The 20,670-nt window shown below is 39.1% G+C and overlaps 2 protein-coding genes across 2 annotated transcripts in view; one reads left to right on the forward strand and one right to left on the reverse strand.

Moving 5' to 3' along the window:
* The first annotated feature begins 2,387 nt into the window (after positions 1 to 2,387).
* Positions 2,388 to 18,956, forward strand: LOC102211474 (interaptin-like). Its single transcript, XM_013909774.1, has 15 exons — positions 2,388 to 2,431; positions 2,659 to 2,795; positions 6,870 to 6,950; positions 8,259 to 8,356; positions 9,357 to 9,437; positions 9,589 to 9,735; positions 10,307 to 10,433; positions 10,954 to 11,489; positions 11,774 to 13,825; positions 14,680 to 14,736; positions 15,273 to 15,452; positions 16,854 to 17,015; positions 17,235 to 17,333; positions 17,439 to 17,499; positions 18,293 to 18,956. Exons 1-15 carry the CDS (start codon positions 2,388 to 2,390, stop codon positions 18,307 to 18,309), a joined length of 3,879 nt encoding a protein of 1,292 aa, XP_013765228.1. The 3' UTR covers positions 18,310 to 18,956.
* Positions 18,957 to 19,435: 479 nt separating this feature from the next.
* Positions 19,436 to 20,670, reverse strand: part of LOC102195190 (plexin domain-containing protein 2-like) — an 11,146-nt gene continuing 9,911 nt past the window's right edge. Inside the window, exon 14 of the mRNA XM_005729178.1 lies at positions 19,436 to 19,714. Within this exon, the coding sequence (XP_005729235.1) occupies positions 19,499 to 19,714 (216 nt within the window). The 3' untranslated portion in view covers positions 19,436 to 19,498. The remainder of the gene's footprint in view (positions 19,715 to 20,670) is intronic.

The following is a 20,670-nucleotide window of genomic DNA, read 5'->3' on the forward strand; positions in this document are numbered from 1 at the left end:
TGTGTCATAATTAAAATTCCCTTTGTTCATGAAACGCTGACATTTCAGGAGTTGACATTTTCTTTTAAAAGGACGAGGCTGAGCTTGTTATATGTTTTTCTCATTGCTGAGGGGTACAAAGCAAAAAACTAGTTTCTATGACAAATTGAATGCTGTCTTGTAAGGCCTGCTGAAAATGCAGCAATCATGAAAAAGGTCGAGACGTGATAATCGTTCAAATGTGTGGAGAACACATTTCTAGACAGGCTCCTAATCAGAAGTGATTGCATGTAGAAGAAAAAAAAATGGAGCCACTACTCTCACCTCTAAACATGCAGGTCTGACCCTCAGACTGTTGGTGTTTGAAAGTTACAGACTGTCAGATTTATGGGGTTTTAGTGGGAATGTATTTCTGCAGCCTCTAGTCAAACTCTGAAGTGACCATGTCCGGTCACGTCTGCTGCACAGAGTCCAAATTAAAAGCCTGTGATTTCTGCTAAATGATTACATTATATACTTCACAATGGCACCTTTTTAAAAGCCTTAATATATTCCAGAAACTTCAAAGACACTGTAGATGTAAATTTTAAATGTGTAAAGCAGTTGCTGGTTTAAATGCCACCCTGTATGCAGTGGATCAGGGTTGTGCTGCTGTCTGACCCAGACATTCAAAATCAATTAAGTAGATAATATGAGAATAGAGAGCCATGACATGCGCTGGTGTCAGGAATCACTGTGATAAGCTTACCTACCTGCCACCTGCCTCCAGATCATTCAATATAGCATCAGCCGTGGGGTCAACGGGGACTGCAGATATCCAGTCATGCATTAAACGATGTATTTAGGTGCTACGTTAACTTTAGTATTTGTCAGAGAACCTAAAGGTAGAACATCCAAATAGACTTAAAATAAAGAAAAAACTGCAGTGTAATAAAAATGTAATAGTGCTTTGTAGATGTACTTCTTTCTTTCCAGTGAGGCATCGTGGCCAGTAGCTGGTAGTTAAAACCTGGCTGCTTAGTCTGCACCAGGAGGCACCTTACAAAGCCTGTAGAAGTGCAGTAATGATGTGTGACATTTTATGTTTTGCATCTGCTTCCTGTCAAAGCACTCGCTGTGTACACACACTTACAACCACTCAGAAATCAGAGGGTACCTCATTAAACATAAACGTGTCATTATACAGTTAATTTAAAAGCAGCAGTGATAGGAATTTCAATCTTAAATGTACTTGAAGATAATGCAGCACGTAACTGAGCTAGACTAACAATATCATGCACACATTGGATCATATACTGGGTCTGTTTACAGCCATGTTTCATATGTTACATACAACAATTTTAGTTATAGTATGCAAGGCTATAAACAGACACTTTTCATAGAGTCAGTCACTATTTGTAAATGTTGTAGTTGAGATACATTTTCTGCACACTTACTCAGATTCTGCAGAGTAACATGTTACTTTCACATTAGTCTAATTCATGTGACCTCACTAACTGATAGGTCTACAGAAATCTTCAAATTCTTCACATTGACTTATTTAAGTAAAGCACTGCTGAAATACTGTTCACAGCAGCAGTGTTCTGGGTTTGGGTACATAAACGCCCTTCTGTCTGGGGTTTGCATGACCTTACATGATTGTGTGGGTTTTCTCCAGTTAATATGATACAGTAGGTAAAACAAAGAAAACAGCACAGTGTATCCACGAGATGTGTAACATTAACAGGTTTTGTTTTGGACTGTGGGAGGAAGTCGGAGTAAACCCACGCAGACATGGGCAGAACATTCAAACTCCACACAGAAAGATCCCGGCTAGATCTGAACCCAGGACCTTTTTGCTGTGACGGTGCTAATTACTGCACCACCGGACTGCTCCCAACCGTCTTCACATTTAGATTTATTGGTGGTTCAGACTTTTCACAGTTAACCAAACAGTGATTTCATATCTACAGATTGTTTCTTAACTTTACGTCAGCAAGACTCTGCTAAGTTTGTGTGAAGTGTTTCTGTAATGCTGCCTTCTTGGTGCAGATCAGATAGTGTCACTGTGATTTGTTGGCTGTGACTTCTTACCCGTCACAAATGATAACAGCTGCTGTGTTTTTCCAACTCACTTCCAGCTTTAAAAACACTTATTTTTTAGGTAAAGTGTAAGATGAAATCAGTGCGACAATCCTGCTATTTAATCAGCGTTGTCACTGTATTACCCCCCATGACGACCCAACTTCAGTGTAAACCGGCCCGTGTGATTTCATGCTGTCTTGCAAACATCAAAGTGAGACGCTTATGTGTCTCCTGTCTACCTTTTACTAATGATTAAACATCTCCTGCTGAGTCTCTCTCAGCCTCCTGATTTATGAAGTAACTCCAGAGACGTTTTGGCTATTGATGTGAGAGACATAGTGGAAATGAATCCGCACAGCTGCCAGCAGCTGGTTGTGTTCATCTGTGAGTCAGATGTAGATTGGCACCAGGACTGACTGATGGTTTTGCTTTTTTGTGTTTGACCTGGTTACTGAAATTCTGGTTGAATGTTGCTTGACCAAAACATGGATAATAACAAATCTGTGGATAATAACAAATGTGAAGAAAACTACATTTCCTTCACATTTGGTAGGGTGATTAGCATAATCTATATTAATCTAAATTAAGTTGTATGTTTGTGTATTTCTTTCTCAGGTTGTTGAAGACACAGTCACTGGAGTGGTTTTACACTAATGTGAAGAAACGCTTCAAGAGGTTTGGCAGCGCCAAAGTGCTGAAGACTCTTTACAGGAAGCACCTGGCAGAACACAGTGCGCTTTCAGAGCTAACAGGTAAACTACTTCTGCTGCGTTAGATGCTTAAGATTCTCAGTTAGGAAACAGTTCCCAGCTTTTACTTCACTAAAACCTCACATATGATTGGCTCGTTTCATAACAGCTTGCTGTAGGGAGAATCTACTCTGATGAGAAATTAGTGTACTCGCTCAAAGTTGTCTTGATTTTTGCTGTTTCATATCTCAAAGCAGTGGAGAACATGAACTTGGGAAAAGGGTGAAACAGGATTAAGCTCTTGGCTTTCATCCCACATTACTTTGGCAAATCACTCAGGCTGTTGCTACACTTCAAGTCTATTAATGTTTGTTTGCTTCTTTCATATCTTCACTCAGCAGGGACTCAGTGCTGCTGTATGTGTGCAGGTTTTATGATCCACTGTTCAAAAGTGTTTACAGACGTAGATGTGAACATGACGGTGCAGTTACAAGCACAGTTTAAGTTAACTCGAATCAGTGGATCACTTTTTAATTTGTTTTCCTCTGTTTTTGGCCTCAGAATTTGTGTAATTTAAAGCTGCAGTGATCAACGTTTTTATATTTATAATCTCTAGTCTTTAATTATTGTTATTAATAGGTGTAATGTGTATTGCAGACAGTAGATGTTCTTTAATTGATGTTAGCGCAGGGCCAGTTATGGTTCTTGTCAGTTTTTCTTTGTAATGTGTGATCCTGAAGCTTGTGTGAGATTTGTGCAGCAATGAAACATTTCCTCTAAAAACCTTTCAGCACATCTCACTGATTCGACAGCTTTGTGGTGGGCTTGAATTTCTGAGGGATGAAAGTCATGCTAGACAGAATCTTTGCACTGCATCAGCAAATCATCTGTGAACAGTGCACCTCGCGCTCCCTGATGACTAATATCAGTGTTGGGTCCAGCTGTTTTGAGACGGCAGCTCTTTAGCCCTTTACTTTTTTAGGGATGGACCTGGTTCTAGATTAGAGGAGTTTGTTCTCAGAGGAATTTGATTCAAAAGATTTTCTTTGAAAAGTTCATTATGAACTTCAAACATTGCAATATCTTTTCCTAAAAGTTTTGTTTTTACACGAGATCTTTCAGTTTTAACCTGTTTCTACTTCAGTGACAGTAAGAAAAAAAGGCTTTGAGCTTTTCTTTAATGAAAGCAAAGTCAGTGTAGAAGAAGCTTTTTGTGTCTTCACAGCTAAATGAGAAGCTGTCACACTGAAAATGTTTTGGTTCAGACACAGAGAGCTTTGAATAAATGTGTTCCTAGTGACATATGCTCAGGCATCTAGGTCTAGTCAGTGACAAAGCACCAGAGCATCTGTGAGCCACTGGTTCAGAGTATGATCTGATTGAACCGACAAGGGATTTCAGAGAATTATGTGTGTTGTGTGGAGGAGAGGTCACCTGCTGCAGATGATGCAGAGCTCTGACCCTGGTGGGAGGAGGACTGATGTGGGCTGGCGTTAGGCCATCGCTCCTCTGATGTATAGCTTTTTTTTATTCTCTGCACACGCACTCTTTAGCACTCTGTTTCTTCCGTTTTTGTACTTTTATGACAGACCGGCACTGAAAACTAAACTCTCCATCCAGTTGCAAAATGCGATCGACTAAGCGTGACTCATGATGTTACTTTGCATATGAATAATGCGTATGACATGAATAGCATCAGAACTAGCGGAGCTGACATTTGAGAACTAAATGCTGTGTGATCCTGAACCTTGCGTGAGATTTGTGCAGCAATGAAACATTTCCCCTCAAGACCTTTCAACACAGTCCACTGATTCAACAAAGCCTGGAGACATTCTCCTCTGAACAGAGACGCAAAGGAACAAAGTGGCCCTGAGGAGCAGAGGAAGTGAGGCGAACTCATATATATGATTTACTCAAGGCTTTGTATAGTACAGACATACAGGCGTTTTATTATCATCTAAACTAGTGATTACTGTTGTGATTCATCATTTGAGAATTCTGAAACTAGTCGTTACCTAAAGGCTAATGTAATGTTTTTTCCACAAACAGTCAAATCCTGATGATAACTATGATTATAAAATAAATACATCTACAAATCTTTACAACTGTTGTTGTAATTTTGGTGTGACATCACTTTTTTTTTTAAACTTGTTCAGTTTATTAATTTGCTGCTGTAAACATGGAGAACAAATGGCATCCTCAGTGTTAAAGATTACTTATATAAGCATGCTAACAAGTCAAAAAACATTGTGGGCATAATGATGATGATTAGGATTCTGCTAGCTTTAGCATTTAGCTCTAAGCCCTGCTAGCACGTTAAAGATATCTAAGACTGTAAAATAATAGGTTAGCTTTAGTACTGATTTAATTTTCATTTTAATTCAATTTCAATTAACTTTTATTTACATAGCTCCAAATCAGCCCCAGCAAACAGATGACTACCTATGGCCAAGCACTTAGCAACAGTGGGAAGGAAAAACTCCCTTTAAACAGGAAGAAACCTGGCAGAACTGGGCTAAATCTTCCGCTAGCGGTTGAAAGTGATTAGACGAACACAGGACAAAACACACCATGGAAGAGAAATTAACAATAACTCTTTGATCAGTTAGCTGTTTAACAAATACTCTTTCAAGAAAATGATAAAAGGATGGTTTGAGATTGGCCTATAATTAGACCAGTTGACAGCCGGGTCGAGTGATGGCTTTTTAAATGAGGGTTTAATATATAATGTGTAGATTAATCATACGATTGAAAAATTAATAATGGTAGGACTTCTCTGAGCAGTTTTGCAGGAATAGGGTCTAAAAGACACGTTGATGGTTTGGAGGAAGTGTATATTGAAGTTAAGTAAATATTAGTAGTACTGAAAGTAGCTGTATATAATAATGAGTCTGTAAGGTGGTTAGAAATGTTTTCTCTCTAATGGTTTCAGTTTTACCTTTGAAGGAATTCATAAATTCATTGGAAGTTGTGGTTAAAGGAATTTATTGGATTTCTGTAAGATCTAAAGGTAGAATAGATGTAGGTTAATGTTATTCAAATCACTGGAATATACTCTGCCATTCATGATACACGGGAGAAGTACTTTCTGCTGCAGAGTTCATATTCTCATGCATGCCTCTGTCAGCTCGCCTTCCCGAGAGATTCATGGCGCCTTCAGGGTTACAGTGACCTCCAGCTGCTGTTCTGGTCATACTTCTAATCGCATGCATCTGTTATGACACAGATGTCTGCAGACATGCACGAGGCGTCACTAGAACAAAATCCCTTTTCCTGCAAATAAAACACAAAAAAAATCCTCAGGTTGTCTCTATTTCAGGATATTTCACATCAAGCTTGTCTCTGGAGTTTTAACCAGTGGAGTAAAGTGCTTGCTTCATTTAAAAAATCTGAACAGTTCATATTACTTAGGTGCTCTTTGGCCTTTTAAATGAATTGAAGTGACCCCGTGTACTCAGCTGTACCCTTGAACCGGGCCCTGCTGTGCACAGATCGGCTGGTAATGCCATGCATGAGGAAACTAATGCACTTATATAACCACAAATGGCTGCATTGTTGCATGAATATTTAAATGATGTGAAAAGAGCTCAGAGCTCAAGAGCTGCAAGGGGAAACTATGTAGAGAGTGACTGAGTGCTCTCTACTGAGCAGTTACCGACATTAAAATCAGATTATGTATTTCAAATATCGGTCAGAGATACTGTTGATAAGTGTGTGTAGTTATATCTGTTTACACCATAGATGTATTACCAGCAAATGTAGTGAGGAAACAAGTAATCAAACCAAGCGAAAAACATGGTAGAGTGTCATTTTTATCAAAACTTACACTTAATAAATCAAAAATTAAGCTCTCATACAGGAAAGAACATTTCACTGGAGTCAGCACAGCTGAGGTTTAGGTATTTGCAATGAAAACTGTTCTTGTCATAATAAAATATCAAAATTAATTCTCATAATTGCACAAATGTAGTTTCCATAACGCAATTTAAAAAATGACAGTGACCAAAAAGATGCTCCTTCATCTCTTTAATGCTTCATCTTATTTAAAGGTTATTCCCGTGATCAGGTTCCAGGATAAAAAGGTTAATCCCACGTGGAAGTCTTTTCACGTTCATGTAAGCATGTGTGTGTCTGCAGAGGGCAGCGCCTATGAGGAGAGCATCTGCAATGAGGACAGCGTCTGCGGGAGCGACTCAACGTTTTACAGACAAACTGAAGGTGCAGACACATTTAATTATGACTTCACTGATGCTTGATTGTACTGTACACCTGCTGTTGTAATTACACATGCATACACTTGGACTTTAAGTCCCAGCGTAGCTCTGTTTTCCTCAATTTTTGAGGTTGGGCAAGTCCAAATTTAACAATCTGCAGCACAATATTATAACATCAACTTTTATATTGAAGATAAGAAAGCTGAATTTGGGTTTGCAGGGAAATATTTGCTTTCTTGCGAAGAGTATTAAGATGCACAAAGGTGGATTTTGTTAACTTAACACAGTTCAGATGATCATCTTGTGTTACTCTGCAAAAAACCAATATGTATTGTATTGCAATGTTGGCTTATTTTTTTAGCCCTTCCTCAGTTTTAGGCCTATTAATTTTATGTTTCTTGATTTAATCTCTTATGGAGTGAATTTAATAGCTTAAACAGAGGTGTTATGGTGCTACATGTTTTATTCATTTAGCTCCATGATAATAATGAAGTTCCAGCCAGGCCAGAAATCCAGAAATTTAATGGAAAAACGGCGCTTGGCAACTTTGTGTTTATATACTATAAGAATACAACTCGTTGGCATTGTATTGCAAAGACACCCATTGCAACTGGGTTGGTCTCATTGCTGCAGACAGACCCAGACAGCAAATATTTGAGAACCTTCACCAATATGAGAGTATTTGCAGTCGAATGTGAGAGCTTTTCCATCTTTTACCTAAATCGGTCAGTGAAATGCTCACCATCTATTTGCCATACATCAGATTTGGCTACTCGAACATTTGGCCTTTTTCTCCTGATTGGTCATCCATTTCCTGTTAAAGTGAATTTCAACAAGAAAAAGATATTTCCCAATATCCAGGTCAAACATAATCCTCTCATGATTCCACATGAATCCATATTTGTTCCCATGCTGACTTTCATGTAATGCTTTATAGCAGAAGAATTGAGTAGTTTTATGATCTTAGCTGTAATCTTTTGGCGCAGGTTCCTAGTTGCATCTCAAACAACCATGTCAGTCTGTTCTCTTCTGTGTCCTGCCTTGCTCTCATTTGTCATCACGCGCATAGTTCACTGCGCTAACAGGATGAGTGACGGCAAACATGAATGAAAAGCTGCTTTGGGCTGGTGGTCATGTCTCAGTCTGCAGAAACTGGGACTGAATGCAGACAGATGCATGTCTTTAAAAGTGAACTGAACTGAAAACTGCTCCTTCTTTATAAAATTTTGCAGAGTAAACAATGTAAACAATTGTTTGATCCAAAAGTCCTTCAAATAACAACAAAACACGTGATTGTTATTTTCGCATTTAGAGCACAGCATGGCGGAGACGCTCACTGTGGCCAGGCGGGTGGCAGAGGAGGCCATAGACGAGGCCATTTCCAAGGCTGAATTTGACACTTCCAATCAGGTTATTCATGTTTTTCCTCTCATACAAATAGTTGCTCATTGTTCGAACCTTTATCCACCCATACAGTCTTCTACTGGAAATGCTACATTATGTTGGAGATTATCCTCAATCTGCACTTTGATAAATAGCCTCTAGAGACCTTACATGAAGTTTCTTTTTAATCTGACTATTCTGTTTTTTTATTTTCTTTCAGTCAGATTAAGTTAAACCATCAGGATTATGCTTCAGTCCAAAACTCAGATGGTTTAATACTACAGTATAAGACAATGGCAGGGCGATTGCTATCTTTGCTCATAGCTGTATGTAAAATGTGGCCACTCCATGAAATAACCCGAGGAGGTCATGATGTGAATCCTCGATCTGAATGCTTTTGCTGATGTGTTTTGGCTGAGTGACCCTTGAATGGTTATAACTTGTCAATCACAAGGAGGGACTGCCACCGCATTCTTTTCTTTTCTAACTTGAATCATAATTTAAAAAATTGTATTCAGTAAGCCTTGAACCCAGTATGTACGACCATAAAGCCATGAGGTTGGGTCGTTAAAGAGGTCATAGCTGAAAGGACATTTTTCCTAAATTTCTTTGTTTCAACCATAGTCAGCGCCCCCTGTTGGTCTTTTCAAAGAATGCAGGTTGAAAGTATTTTCTTAAACAAAGTTCATCTAATATCTGCATACCTTTTTAACTCAACTGAAAACGATTTGCTCATTCACAAGAAACCCCAGTAACATGCTAGCCTTTAAAATGTTATACTTTTTCATATAGGGGGAATTATTTTGGTTTAATTCATCACTTGACCTTTCTAACTTAGATTTCTGATGCTGCTGCGTCTTTAAAAACACAGTTATGTTAGAAAAGATTTACTTCTTACTAATCTCTCAAAGTATGCTAAAGCTTTAGCACAGCAAACATGTATATTGCAGTGTATATTCAGAGGAGTAATCAGCTTAGAGTGTTTGTTTACGGCGATGAATAGCTTTTTTATTTGTGTTTACAACAGGAGAAGCAGAATGAAGCACGCTATCTGCGGGAGCACAGAGGAGAGCTCACTGAGGAACTGGCCAAAACCATTGTGCAAAAAGTAAAAAACATAAGAACAATAATTTAGCATGTGAAGGCCTCTTCAAACCTTCCAGTATTAGAAAGGAGTTAATTATTTAATTTTATTTATTTTTTCATCTGCAGAGTACTGAGCTGTTTGCAGCACTAATCCTAGTCTCTGTTTATGTAAGATCATTAGTAGGAGAAAGACTTTGGCTGAGATGAGAGCAGAATATGATCACGACTTGGCCCTTGAACGCAACCCTGACCTTCATCATCAACATCAGTCCCCCTCTGATCAAGCGTCCAGCTCACAGAAACATCAACCAAGCCTCTGGGTAAAAATAAATAAATCAGAAACACGTTTTGTGATCCAATAACTTTACCTTTGTGAATAATTGGTGGGAAATAACTCAAGTAATGTATTTGTATTTATTCTTAATGAGTAAACCAGTTTGCTTAGAAGACGTTAAAGCTCCAGGAGCACATGTAGTATGAAGAACAAGTTACATTTAAAAATCTCTTTTGTTGGTACCACCCAGGCTGTGTTTTTTAAAAAAAGAATATTTGGTACTTAGAGTCTGTTCTGTGATGATCCTGATGAAGGCCATGGGCCAAAATGAGTTAGTCAAGTAAAAAGGTTGTTCTTCATATGATAAATGTTGCTGGACCTTTAGGTTCTTCTTCACACGCACATCAGAAGCAGCTGAACAGTAAGTCATCAGTTCTTCTTTCACTGAAACAAAGGATGACATGATCATTTCTGTTTCCACATGCTGACCTCTGCTGGTTGAACTATTCAACAAGGAACCTTTATATTATCATCAGTTTATAGAAATAAAAGATCAATTCAAATATCACCAAACGATTTTTTTCTAATTTTGCAATGACTTTTATCTTTTTCCCCAGAGGTCACAATCTGCTTTCTCACTGTTGGACAATGACCTTCCGGGCCTTATAGAAGACTCCCCGCAGACATTACAGAAGGAAGGAGCTGGGTCGGCTTGGAAGAGTGTAGACCGGCTGGATAACGCTGGTAAGATCCTCAAAAACTCAACAAGTATGTTAAACTCACAGTTGTAAATTGGATTATTTTATGTATATTTTTCTCCTCACAGTGTTTATGATTGAATGTATTACCATAAAAAGTTGGAACAGGTTCATTACATATGATATACACAACATGCGTGCTCCTGTAACTGGAACAACATGATTTAAGTGACAGGTAAACAATGCTACAGTCTCCCAATTTTAAGGAGAACGGTCCACATTTGCATCAGCATTTTTTTTTTCATACTTTATCTCTTTTCAAAGTTTTCATACAAACTGGCTTCATATCCAAATTCTCTCTGCCTTGTTGGGGAACTGCTAGCTGTAATGTCACGCTCTCAGTTCTAGTTAAAGGTGTGGTAGGTAATACTTGTGTGGGTGTTTTTGTTGCATCGTTATATGCCTCATTTGGCACACTGCTCCCTGCTTCTCTGCGTGATATCTGCGTCCTTGTGTGTGTATGTGCATGTCTGTGTAAATGCGTCTATGCGTCGGTGTGTCCGCAGTGCTGAAGAGCCCTGATGGGAACTGGATTGCCCTGCAGAGCGCCCAGCTGTCTCGTCCCAGCCTACTCACTAAAAGGAAGAGCCTGGTCTACAGCGCTTTGGAGAGGGAGTCCGGAGTGGTGTCAGCCTACGAAGGTCTGGGCTCAGACAACGAAAGCAGACCAGAGCCTGACAGCTCCTGGGGTGCCGTCCTCAAGGAGATCCACAGGAAGATGACGGACTCTAACTTTCACCTGCCTGACGCCGGCGACAGCATCCCATCGGCACTAACGGGCGAGCGAGGCAGCCAAGATGGTCTGTTTTCAGACTCTGAGGGGAACTGGAAGCCTAAAAAACCTCTCATGGCTCTCTTAAAGCGGAAGGTGCCGGCAGAGATCATCAGACCTTCGTCATCCCACAGGACAAACATCATCGATGTGAACTTTAACCTGGAGGGAGCAGGAGGGAATCAGGGAGAGACGAAGGTGACAAAAATGAGGAAGTCACGGAAGAGGAGAAAGAGTAAAAAAGAAACGGTGGCTTCTTCTCCTGTGTCGGTAAGAAAGAAATACAGATGAAAGGACACTGGACTATCCAGCTGAGTCATTCAAGGACCTTTAAACATGCAAAGCTGCCAGCTTTTGCTCTGAAACTTGTCTAATTTCTGCAGTTGTTTGCATGGAGCTATGACGATAAAGAAATGAGATGATTACTCAGTTAACTGATAAATCAATCAGTCAAGTCTCTGTTTTTCAAGACAACAAACCCACTTCACAAATAATAGCAATGGTCAATATAATAAATTTATATTTTCTAAGTCAAACACTCTTTCTGTTTGCAGGATTTAAATCAAAATGACAACGTCCCACCACATCCTTCTGATGATGTGACCTCTGACACTCTGACGTCTGAAGCCACCACCCCTGAACCGTTTGACTCTGAGGGTAACATCACTGTAAATAAATCCAATCCAGTGGACGAGGAGCTTCAGTTAAGTCTGCAGCAGCAAGCGGCACGAGTTTCTGACTCGACCACAAGAAATGAAAAGCTTGATGAAGACGGAGATGATGGACAGACGAAGAAAAGGACTCAAGAAAGTACGGATGTAGAGGAGGAAGATGAGAGGCTGTGGAAAATGGAGATCGATTTGGATGAAAGGAGAATGGAGGATGAGGAAGAGAAAGAAATGGATGAAGAGATGAAATACAGATTTTACAGGCTTGTTGCACAGTCCAGACTCTCATACTTTTCGTCTACTGAAGATAACCTCGGCAGAAGTGAAGGAGAGTGGGAAAGAGAGAACGATGAAGATATGGAGGAGGAAGATAAAGAGCAAGATGAGAAAAAGCCAAAAGGACTGACTTACAAAATATGTCAGTTGGAAAAACAAGTCAGAGCTTCACAGTTCTCATCCACAGAGGACGAGCTGGACAAAGTTGGCATAGAAGAAAAGGAAAAGGGAGAGGAAGAGGACGAGGACGAGGACGAGGAGGAGCTGGTGGTGAAAGTGTGTAGATTAGTTAATCAAGTCAGTGCCTCCGAGTTTTCATCTACAGAGGACGAGTTGGACAGAGTGAGCAGAGAAGGAGACGAGACGATGGACGAAGAGTCTCTGTGGAAACTGCCAGCAGAGGAAGCAGCACAGCTACGCGATTTGGTCAGTTTAGTGAGGGCTTCTCAGTTTTCTTCCACTGAGGATGAGCTGGATAGAATTGGAGAGAATGAGGGAGAAATGGAGGAGGAGATGAAACAAGGAGAAACTGAGAACAGCATTGAGATGGAAGAGCTTTGGGAGAGAGCAGATAGGGAGAGGACAGAGACCATTGGAGACCTGGACGTGAACATGTTTGAGTTAATGGCTGATACTGAGAAAACAATGAGAGAGGGCAGGGATGGAAAAGTAATACATGAGGATGCTTTTTACAATCAGATACAAGTCGAGGCTGTCCAGCATGAGGAAAATGAGAGAGCGGAAAATAAAGATTGCACGGTGGAGAGGGTAACAGTGGATGAAACAATAGCCAAGGGGCACTTAGGCACTGAAAAAGTAGAAGTTTTCAAAGGAAATGAGAGTGAAAACGACTCAGAGAAAAGACAAGAGATTAACTTAAAAACAGGGGTGGAAGCACAGGGAAGCGACATACAGCAAAAGAATTGGCTTGAGGCAAAGTGGCCCGACCAAGACAGAGAAGACAAGTTTCAGAAAGAAAGCAAAGAAAGCGAGAAAAAGAGACAATCTTTAGAGGACAGCGATGAAGAATTCGACAGAATAATCAGCAGCATGTTGTTAATGACTTTGGGCGACATGGACGTAGAACCAATAATGGATAATGTCGGAGGAAGAAACAAAGAGCTAAAGGATGAAGATGAAAGCAGTGATCAAGGAGGAGAGAAAGGAGAAAAGGTTGGACAAAGCACAGACGCTTCAGAGGAGACGGGACATCTTTCAAAGGAGTCTCAAAGTCAAAGAGGCCACCAGAGGTCTGAGTCAGAGGTGAGAAAACATCCCGAGGAAAATAGAAGTGAGGAAACTGAAGGAGATATTTCTGCAAAACGGGAGAACACAGACAAGGCAGGCAGAGATGTAAATGAGCAGAAAGAAAGTGAAAAAAGTTTGGTTAAAGAAAAACCTGCAGCTTTGACATTTACCAAGACATTTGAGACAAGTGAAGCTACCCTGATGTGTGAAAGAACAGAAGAGGACACGGAGGAAAAAGAGGATGGAAGAGAAAGTCTGGCAGCAGAGCGGCAAGCACTGGAGACATGGGGAGATACTGCAGACGTGGAGAAGACAGACATGAAGGAAGTCAAAGACAAAAGTGCAGACATCATGGAAGAAAGCAGCACTTTGTCTCTGCCCGAGGGTTTACTGTCAGCAGAGGAGATTCAGAATGTAAGCACTCAAGCTGTGAGACCATTTCAGAAGCTTTTTTCTGACACTTATTTCCTACTAACACTCTGCTGGGTAAAGTGAGCCTATGCACCTTAGAACAAAACAAACACACACATGCACATTTCACCAGTTACAAATGAAAAGGTCAGTTCATAAGAAATAAAACACAGGATTCATTATTTCTATCAGTGCCACAGGATTACACATAATCCTGCATCAGACATAGTCTGTCCCAATAACCAGATTTATTAAAGACCCTCCAAAGAATGTATAATCGTGCTAATGAGTCTGCATGGTGTGTTTTATTTGCCAGAGGGTCCCCGATTAATTCCTGGCTGGCCAAACCTTTATTCTATTTTCTGTCTGCCGTAAAGAAAACAAACGTTTGTGTAAACCTGCTTTTCATAACTTCCTGCTTCATCGCTGTTTTCCTCTCACTTCCTAAAAGTTTTCCGTTCATTTGAGCTCAGGTGTTTATATTCAGTCCAACAGGCCTGTGCTAAAATTTCATTTACAAACTTTGCCCCCTTTAAGAGTTTGATTACAGAAGAAGTCTTGATTTGTGTTATTACAGCTTATAGTGCTTCCTGCTGTATTGGACTAGATTATAATAACATAATAAAACAATACTGACGATGCGAAATGCAGAGTTTATGATAGAGCTGTAAGAGCCGACACCCCAGTAGCGCTCTCTACGAGTTTAGGTTCTCCTGTGTCTCCTTTACTTGCAGTATATCACTTTAAAGTCCAGTGCAAACTCCCTAAAATCATTTGTTTTGAATGCAACTAACTTCTGTCTGATGCTTCTTTCTCCTCTGTGTGCTTCGTTTCCTCCTGCGCTGTGTGAGCTGTAGGGTAGAGACATGGAGCTTTACAAAACAATAGAGTTTATGTCGACTCTGTTGGAGCAGGTGAGAATGAACTTTGTTTTGGTTGAAGACGGGTACTCAGATTAGTTTTTGTTTTTTAATATTTTTCCATGTTTGTCATGCATAACTTATTTTTCAACACGTCATCAATGTTACCCCCCCCAAAAAAGAAAATCCATAATATTAATGATTTACTAGCTTTTATAGCTGATTACCATCCACTGTGACTGAAGTCCCTCCTCCTGAAATGCATTTGAATTCATTCATGCATCTTGATGTTTTTATTTTGAACTTTATTTAGAGCAGTAAGTGGAGTGGCACTGCATTTCATTAATCTGAGTCCAGGCTAACGTAAGAGCGTTAATATCCCAGTATGACCTAAAAAACATCAGGATGTGGAGGAAATTCAAACTGCAAGCTTTAAAATCCTTCACACTGAATTCACCTGGGTCTGAACAGTTGTTCTATTGCACTCTTACTTGTTTTTCTAATTTAAATGAAAATAAAGGTATCCTTAATCACACTGCCAGGAGATGTCAGTATTTAGAGTAACACCCGTCTCTGTTTGTGTGCTGTAGAGATACTCAGCCGTGTCCCTGCGCAGCATCACTACTGAGATGCTGAAGGTGCTGAACGCCACTGAAGACCTGCTGCAGGGTGTGGAGGGAGGAGAAAACACCCCACCCCCATCCACCTCCCTGCCCCCGAACACTGACCCCAAAAAACTGGACCAGCAGTTCTCCAGACTGGAGGAAAACGTGAGTTCAGTTTAAAGATATTCTACATCACATGTAGCACGGTTAGCTCTTGTTTTGAAGATGCAGCATTTTAATTTAGGCTTTAAAAGGATCCGCTAAGTATAATTAAATATTACCATAAATCTTTCAACAAACATTAAAAAGAAACAAAGCCAACTGAATAATAAGTTACTTTGGCTGCTTCCTTTTCCCCTCACATTTACCCTGCTTCAATTTCTCTCTCAATAACTCAGTGACGTGACAGCTTGTTTTAATAGTTTCACTTTATTCACGAGATTTTCACTTGCTGTTGAGATAATTTATTAAAATCATTATTTTTAATAGTTTTCAGTTGAGTCCATCAAGTAATTAACACATAAAAATTGTGGTTAATGTAGCTGTTATTCCATCATGCATTGTTGGTTTTTTTAGTTTTTTTATTTTGTTTCACACATGGTACAGCAGTAATTCATTTCCTATACACAACCTTCCTTTCAATTAAAGTAACATGAAAAGGAGCAGGAAGAAGAATAAATTCTTATTGACACCTGCCCCCTATCTGTGATAATACAAGTAGGCACTTACAGCCAAAAATACACTCTGACACTATTCTGCACACAACACAACACAACAAAACAAACAGAACAATATACTCAACAATGAGCAATACCACTAAATATCAAACTAAAAGGATCATTCTTTCTACAATTTCTGTTATTTTCAGCTTCTTCATATCGGTTTATCATTTTATTCTTGTAGCAGATTTTAAATTGAGAAACATTTGTGCAACCCTTAAAATGATCATGGAGAGAATTCCAGTTTCTTATGCCTATGACTGCTGGACACATTTGGCTTTGTGTGGTTCAAGCAAACCGGTGCTTAAAATAAAACTTCCTATAATGTCCCCATTTTCTGAACACAATACAAATAAACTTTGTAACTTAAGAGGTAGTGTTTTATTTTTTGCCCTAAACATAATAGTTAATGTCTGTAATTTCACTATATCGTCTAGTTTTAATAATTTAGATTTTATAAACAAACTATTAGTGTGTTCTCTATATTTAACATTATGCATAATTCGAAGTGCTCTCTTCTGTAATAAGTATAATGGTTTCATATTAGTCACATATGTATTTCCCCATACTTCAACACAATAGCTCAGATAGGGTAGAAACAATGAAAAATATAATATTCGCATTGCCTTGTAATCTAATATATACCTAACATTACCCAGGATATAAATACTTTTAGCCAACTAAGATGCAGCAAAATCTCCAAAATAACTGCTTATTTCACTTATCCTTGTTCCATCACTGCAAGCTGCTATTTCCTGTTTTGTGCAATTTTAGTTTTAGAGAAATAAAATTCGAACGAACGCAGGTTTCAAAAACACTTAAACTTGATTTTTTAAATGTGCTGAAGGTGTACGTGGCAGCAGGATCAGTGTACAGTCTGGAGGCTGAGCTGAGTGACCTGGAGGAGTGTGCCCGGGGAATCTGCAGCTCCACGTCTGACATGGAGTTGTCCTTCCTGGAGGAGCAGGTGGCAGCAGCAGCTGCCAAGGTACAACAATCTGAACTGCAGGTAGGTCGAGGTTAGATTTCTAGTAAAATATGTAAATAGAAGGAGAGATTTTGATGGACAGATATTTGGACGGTATTTCCTTTAAAAAAAGATTTGGCTGTAAAAACATAAAAATTACACCAACAGATTAAAATGAAAAACAATTCAAATATTGAACAGTGCTGTTTTGTTTGTTAAAAACACAAAATCATTTTAATCCTTTCTCTGCGTCTGCTGTAGATCTGTGACATCTCAGCAAGGATCGCTGCTCTGAAGAATGCCGGTCTCAATGTGGACACACAGTCGCGCTTGATCAAGAGCAGGACTATTCCAGTTATGGTACAGTATCTGTTTACACTAACACACTGCAGTGAGTCCATCAGAACAGGAAGTCAAACTTTGCACGTGCACACAAAACTATTTCTCACATGCATCTCCCTGCAGCCCGTCACCCTCGACTCCTCGAGACAGATGAGAAGGCGATTACCTGCACCCCCCGTGAAAGGTGGAGAAACACTGTCTTACTTCAAACAGTAGAATTTGAAATACTTTATTTCACTTCATATGGTTTATGTAAAAACAAACAAAGACATGAAGTGTTTTAGTTATTCATAATGAACTTATATCTATGATGTAATATGTGACTTGTTAGTTTTTATTGACCCAATATCAGCTAAATGCAAAATTACAGCATTTACGTAGAGTATTTTCTAGGAGTACTGCAGTGATATCTATTTATTTTATAACTTTTCATCTTCCCTGTTTTCCAAATCATATTCTTTTATTTCACTGCATCATGCAGCTGCTTTTAGACAATATTCAAATTTATGTCCAGTACAGGACATATTTTTTCTTCATGAATTTGATATTTGACCCTCCCCCAGGAGCATAGCTGTGCAGATGGTTTCTTGCTTGGATACTGCAAAATGTTAGTGGTTGTAGCAGGATTTCCACTTGTTGTGGGGCATCGTGGACTTTACATTCATTGCATACTAAATAATATGCATTAATTATACATTATATAAGTTTTGCAATTCATTACGTGTCATGCCAGGAAAAGCATAGGTGAAGCAAGAATTGCTACTCAGTTTGTGTCAGTGACACTGAATCAAATGGGGAGGGGGGTTAGGGATTAGGGGTCCAGGTTAGGTACACCGAAAGGTCTTTTAATGTGTATTTTTCTATTCAAAATATTTTTGTAACACAAGCCAATTTATGTATGCAGTTGCTCTTTTATAGCAGTACCTGGGTTACAAATTAATGTGTCTTTCTCCTCATTTTCTTTCATTCTGCTTTAGAGTACAAAGACAAATAAGTCACCGGACAAGAACGTCTGTAGTACCTCCAACACATCAGTGCCTTGACCTTGCTACACTGCAGCCTACAGGCCAGTCTTAAACAATCCATCTAGACACCATTTGCCTTAATTTAATTTTAAACTACTCACGCCTCAAATCATATACCATAAGACTTTAGTACTGTATGTGTAATATGAGATGTACAAATAATGCAGGAAATAGTTGATTTGCATCATTCTATCAGATACATCCAGCAGATTTCTATCAGCACTGATCACTGTTAAAAAAAATCAATCATTTACTTTTTAATTCCCCAAACAATGAAACAGCAATCTGAAATGATTAAACATCAGGTGTAAAAAAGTCTTAATGTTTTATTTAGAAAATGTTTCAGTCTTCATTTCACTGCTGTTACTGGATAAAACCTGCAATTTACACTGTACATTATATAGAAAATACAGTGATTACATTTACACAGGAGCAGTTATAGCATGTTAGAGAAATGTTGTGATACTGCTTTATGTCTACAGTTAATATAAATTTAAACAACTTACAATGTATACCTGTATTTTATTTAAGTGTGTATGTTGAAGTGTACATATCTGCAAAGCAATCAGTAAATGTTGTTTTCTGCCTTTTAAATATAGAAAATAAAGAGAAATAAGCCAAAGTTGCTGCAGTGTGCAAATGTTACACAGGGCTGAAAACACTGTGCATCCTGTTTTCCACCTCAGGTGGATGTGGGTGTAACGGTGAGGAATTTAGTCTGTAATTTTGAGATGAGGAAATGACACTCAAATATGACATTCCTCTTTGTGAAGGTGTGGGAAGGACAGCTGTGGAAAATAAAGGCCGTCTTTGAGAGGTGGTTTAAACCATTCAGCAGCATCACCTCGCGCTCTCTGTGGAGCTGTGGTAAAAATGAGCGGATGACCTGAGCAGCGTAAACTCATTATTTTGTCCTTTATGCTTCATAAAAGTGCTGTGGCTGGCCAAATGGATACAAACAGGAGGTAAAACTGGTGCATAAACATAATCGTAACACTTTCCTCATAGAGGTTTGGTGTTTTTGTGTTTCTGTGTACTCAGCTGTTGTCCTTAAAGTGCAACAGCTAAATACAAATAAACTGTAGCATCTGAAAAAGGAAGAAGACGTCCATCGAGAACCAGATCTTTCCCAAAGGATGGTGGGATTTGTAGTTTTGGTCAGGAGCTCTCTGAACTTAGGAAGCGCTCCCTCTGATCAGGAATGACGAATCCTTCTTTCTGTTCGCTCTCTCGTCTGTCGGAAATCACAAAACACTTTTTGGGATCGATGACCACGATGCTGTCTCGGTCCTGACCAGGAGCTTCCACCTCGGCGTAGGAAGGACGACCCGAGCCTCGCCTGAACTTTAGGATTGGCCAGTGGGTTGGGCGTCGCTGTGGGGTTGGTGGAGGGGGGGCACAATTAGCAGACAGTTCAAGGAAAAAAAACTATTAAAAATAGTGGCCATTCTATTATCCCCCCATTTCCTGCAGTCATTACAGTCCAACAACAAACACTCATGAAGATCACATAAACATTCATCACATTTGACCGAAAGCAAACATAATGCTCCACTTTAGAAGTGTTCATTTCTGCCCATTTTTATCAGACTGACTTCTATTTAGATGTATTTAATGTATGTAAAGTCCATGTGTAGTCCATATTTCACGGAATATTATAACAACTGATGGAAGAATTTTTGGCTGAGCTCTCACAACAAATGTCGAGTAAAATAAGAGCCAAACAATAAAAAGTTAAAGTTCACTTCAAGTATTTTTCTCAATGGGAAATATTTCCACGTTGCTAAAACAGTTCATTTCAATTCAGTTCAATTTTGTTTATATAGCACCAAATAAAAGATATGTATTATTTAATTTTATATAATTACACTGTTTGGAATATGATTGCATGTTTTTGTACATGAGTGTAAAACATACTCAGTAATGTACTTGTAGGTTCAATAGGAAGTAAAAACAAGGTGACTCATTGGTGCTGATTCACTTCTCCAAACACACTGAAATAACTGATGAGTAACGTCTGCAAATGTCGAGCAATGTCTGGACATTAATTTAAAATCATGTTGTTTTTTTTGTTTTGTTTTTTTGTTTTTTTGTGTCCCGTTTGGATCTTTGGCCATCAGAATTGTTGTCTTAAGGCCAAGAAAGATGCCAAGCGGATTTATTTTACCAAGTGGATCATCATGGCCTTGCCATATTGGTCCATTTGATTGACCTTTATTATAATTATGAATTTATTTTATTTTCAGTTGCTACAAACGGGACAGACATGACTGGGGGATAGGACAGGGAGACAGAATGAAAGAAAGAGAGGGAGAGAAAGAAAACCAAAG

This window comes from Pundamilia nyererei, unplaced genomic scaffold (genome assembly GCF_000239375.1).
Source record: "Pundamilia nyererei isolate P.nyererei 1_Seehausen unplaced genomic scaffold, PunNye1.0 scaffold00031, whole genome shotgun sequence".
Classification (NCBI taxonomy): domain Eukaryota; kingdom Metazoa; phylum Chordata; class Actinopteri; order Cichliformes; family Cichlidae; genus Pundamilia; species Pundamilia nyererei.

What these genes read in the sequence shown, in the direction of transcription:
- LOC102211474 (XM_013909774.1), top strand. Translation starts at nt 2,388, where the DNA reads ATGAATCCGCACAGCTGCCAGCAGCTGGTTGTGTTCATCTGTGA. An exon ending in GTTTTACAGACAAACTGAAG is followed by an intron (nt 6,951 to 8,258) that starts GTGCAGACACAT and finishes TTTCGCATTTAG; the next exon opens with AGCACAGCATGGCGGAGACG. An exon ending in CAGCAGAGGAGATTCAGAAT is followed by an intron (nt 13,826 to 14,679) that starts GTAAGCACTCAA and finishes TGTGAGCTGTAG; the next exon opens with GGTAGAGACATGGAGCTTTA.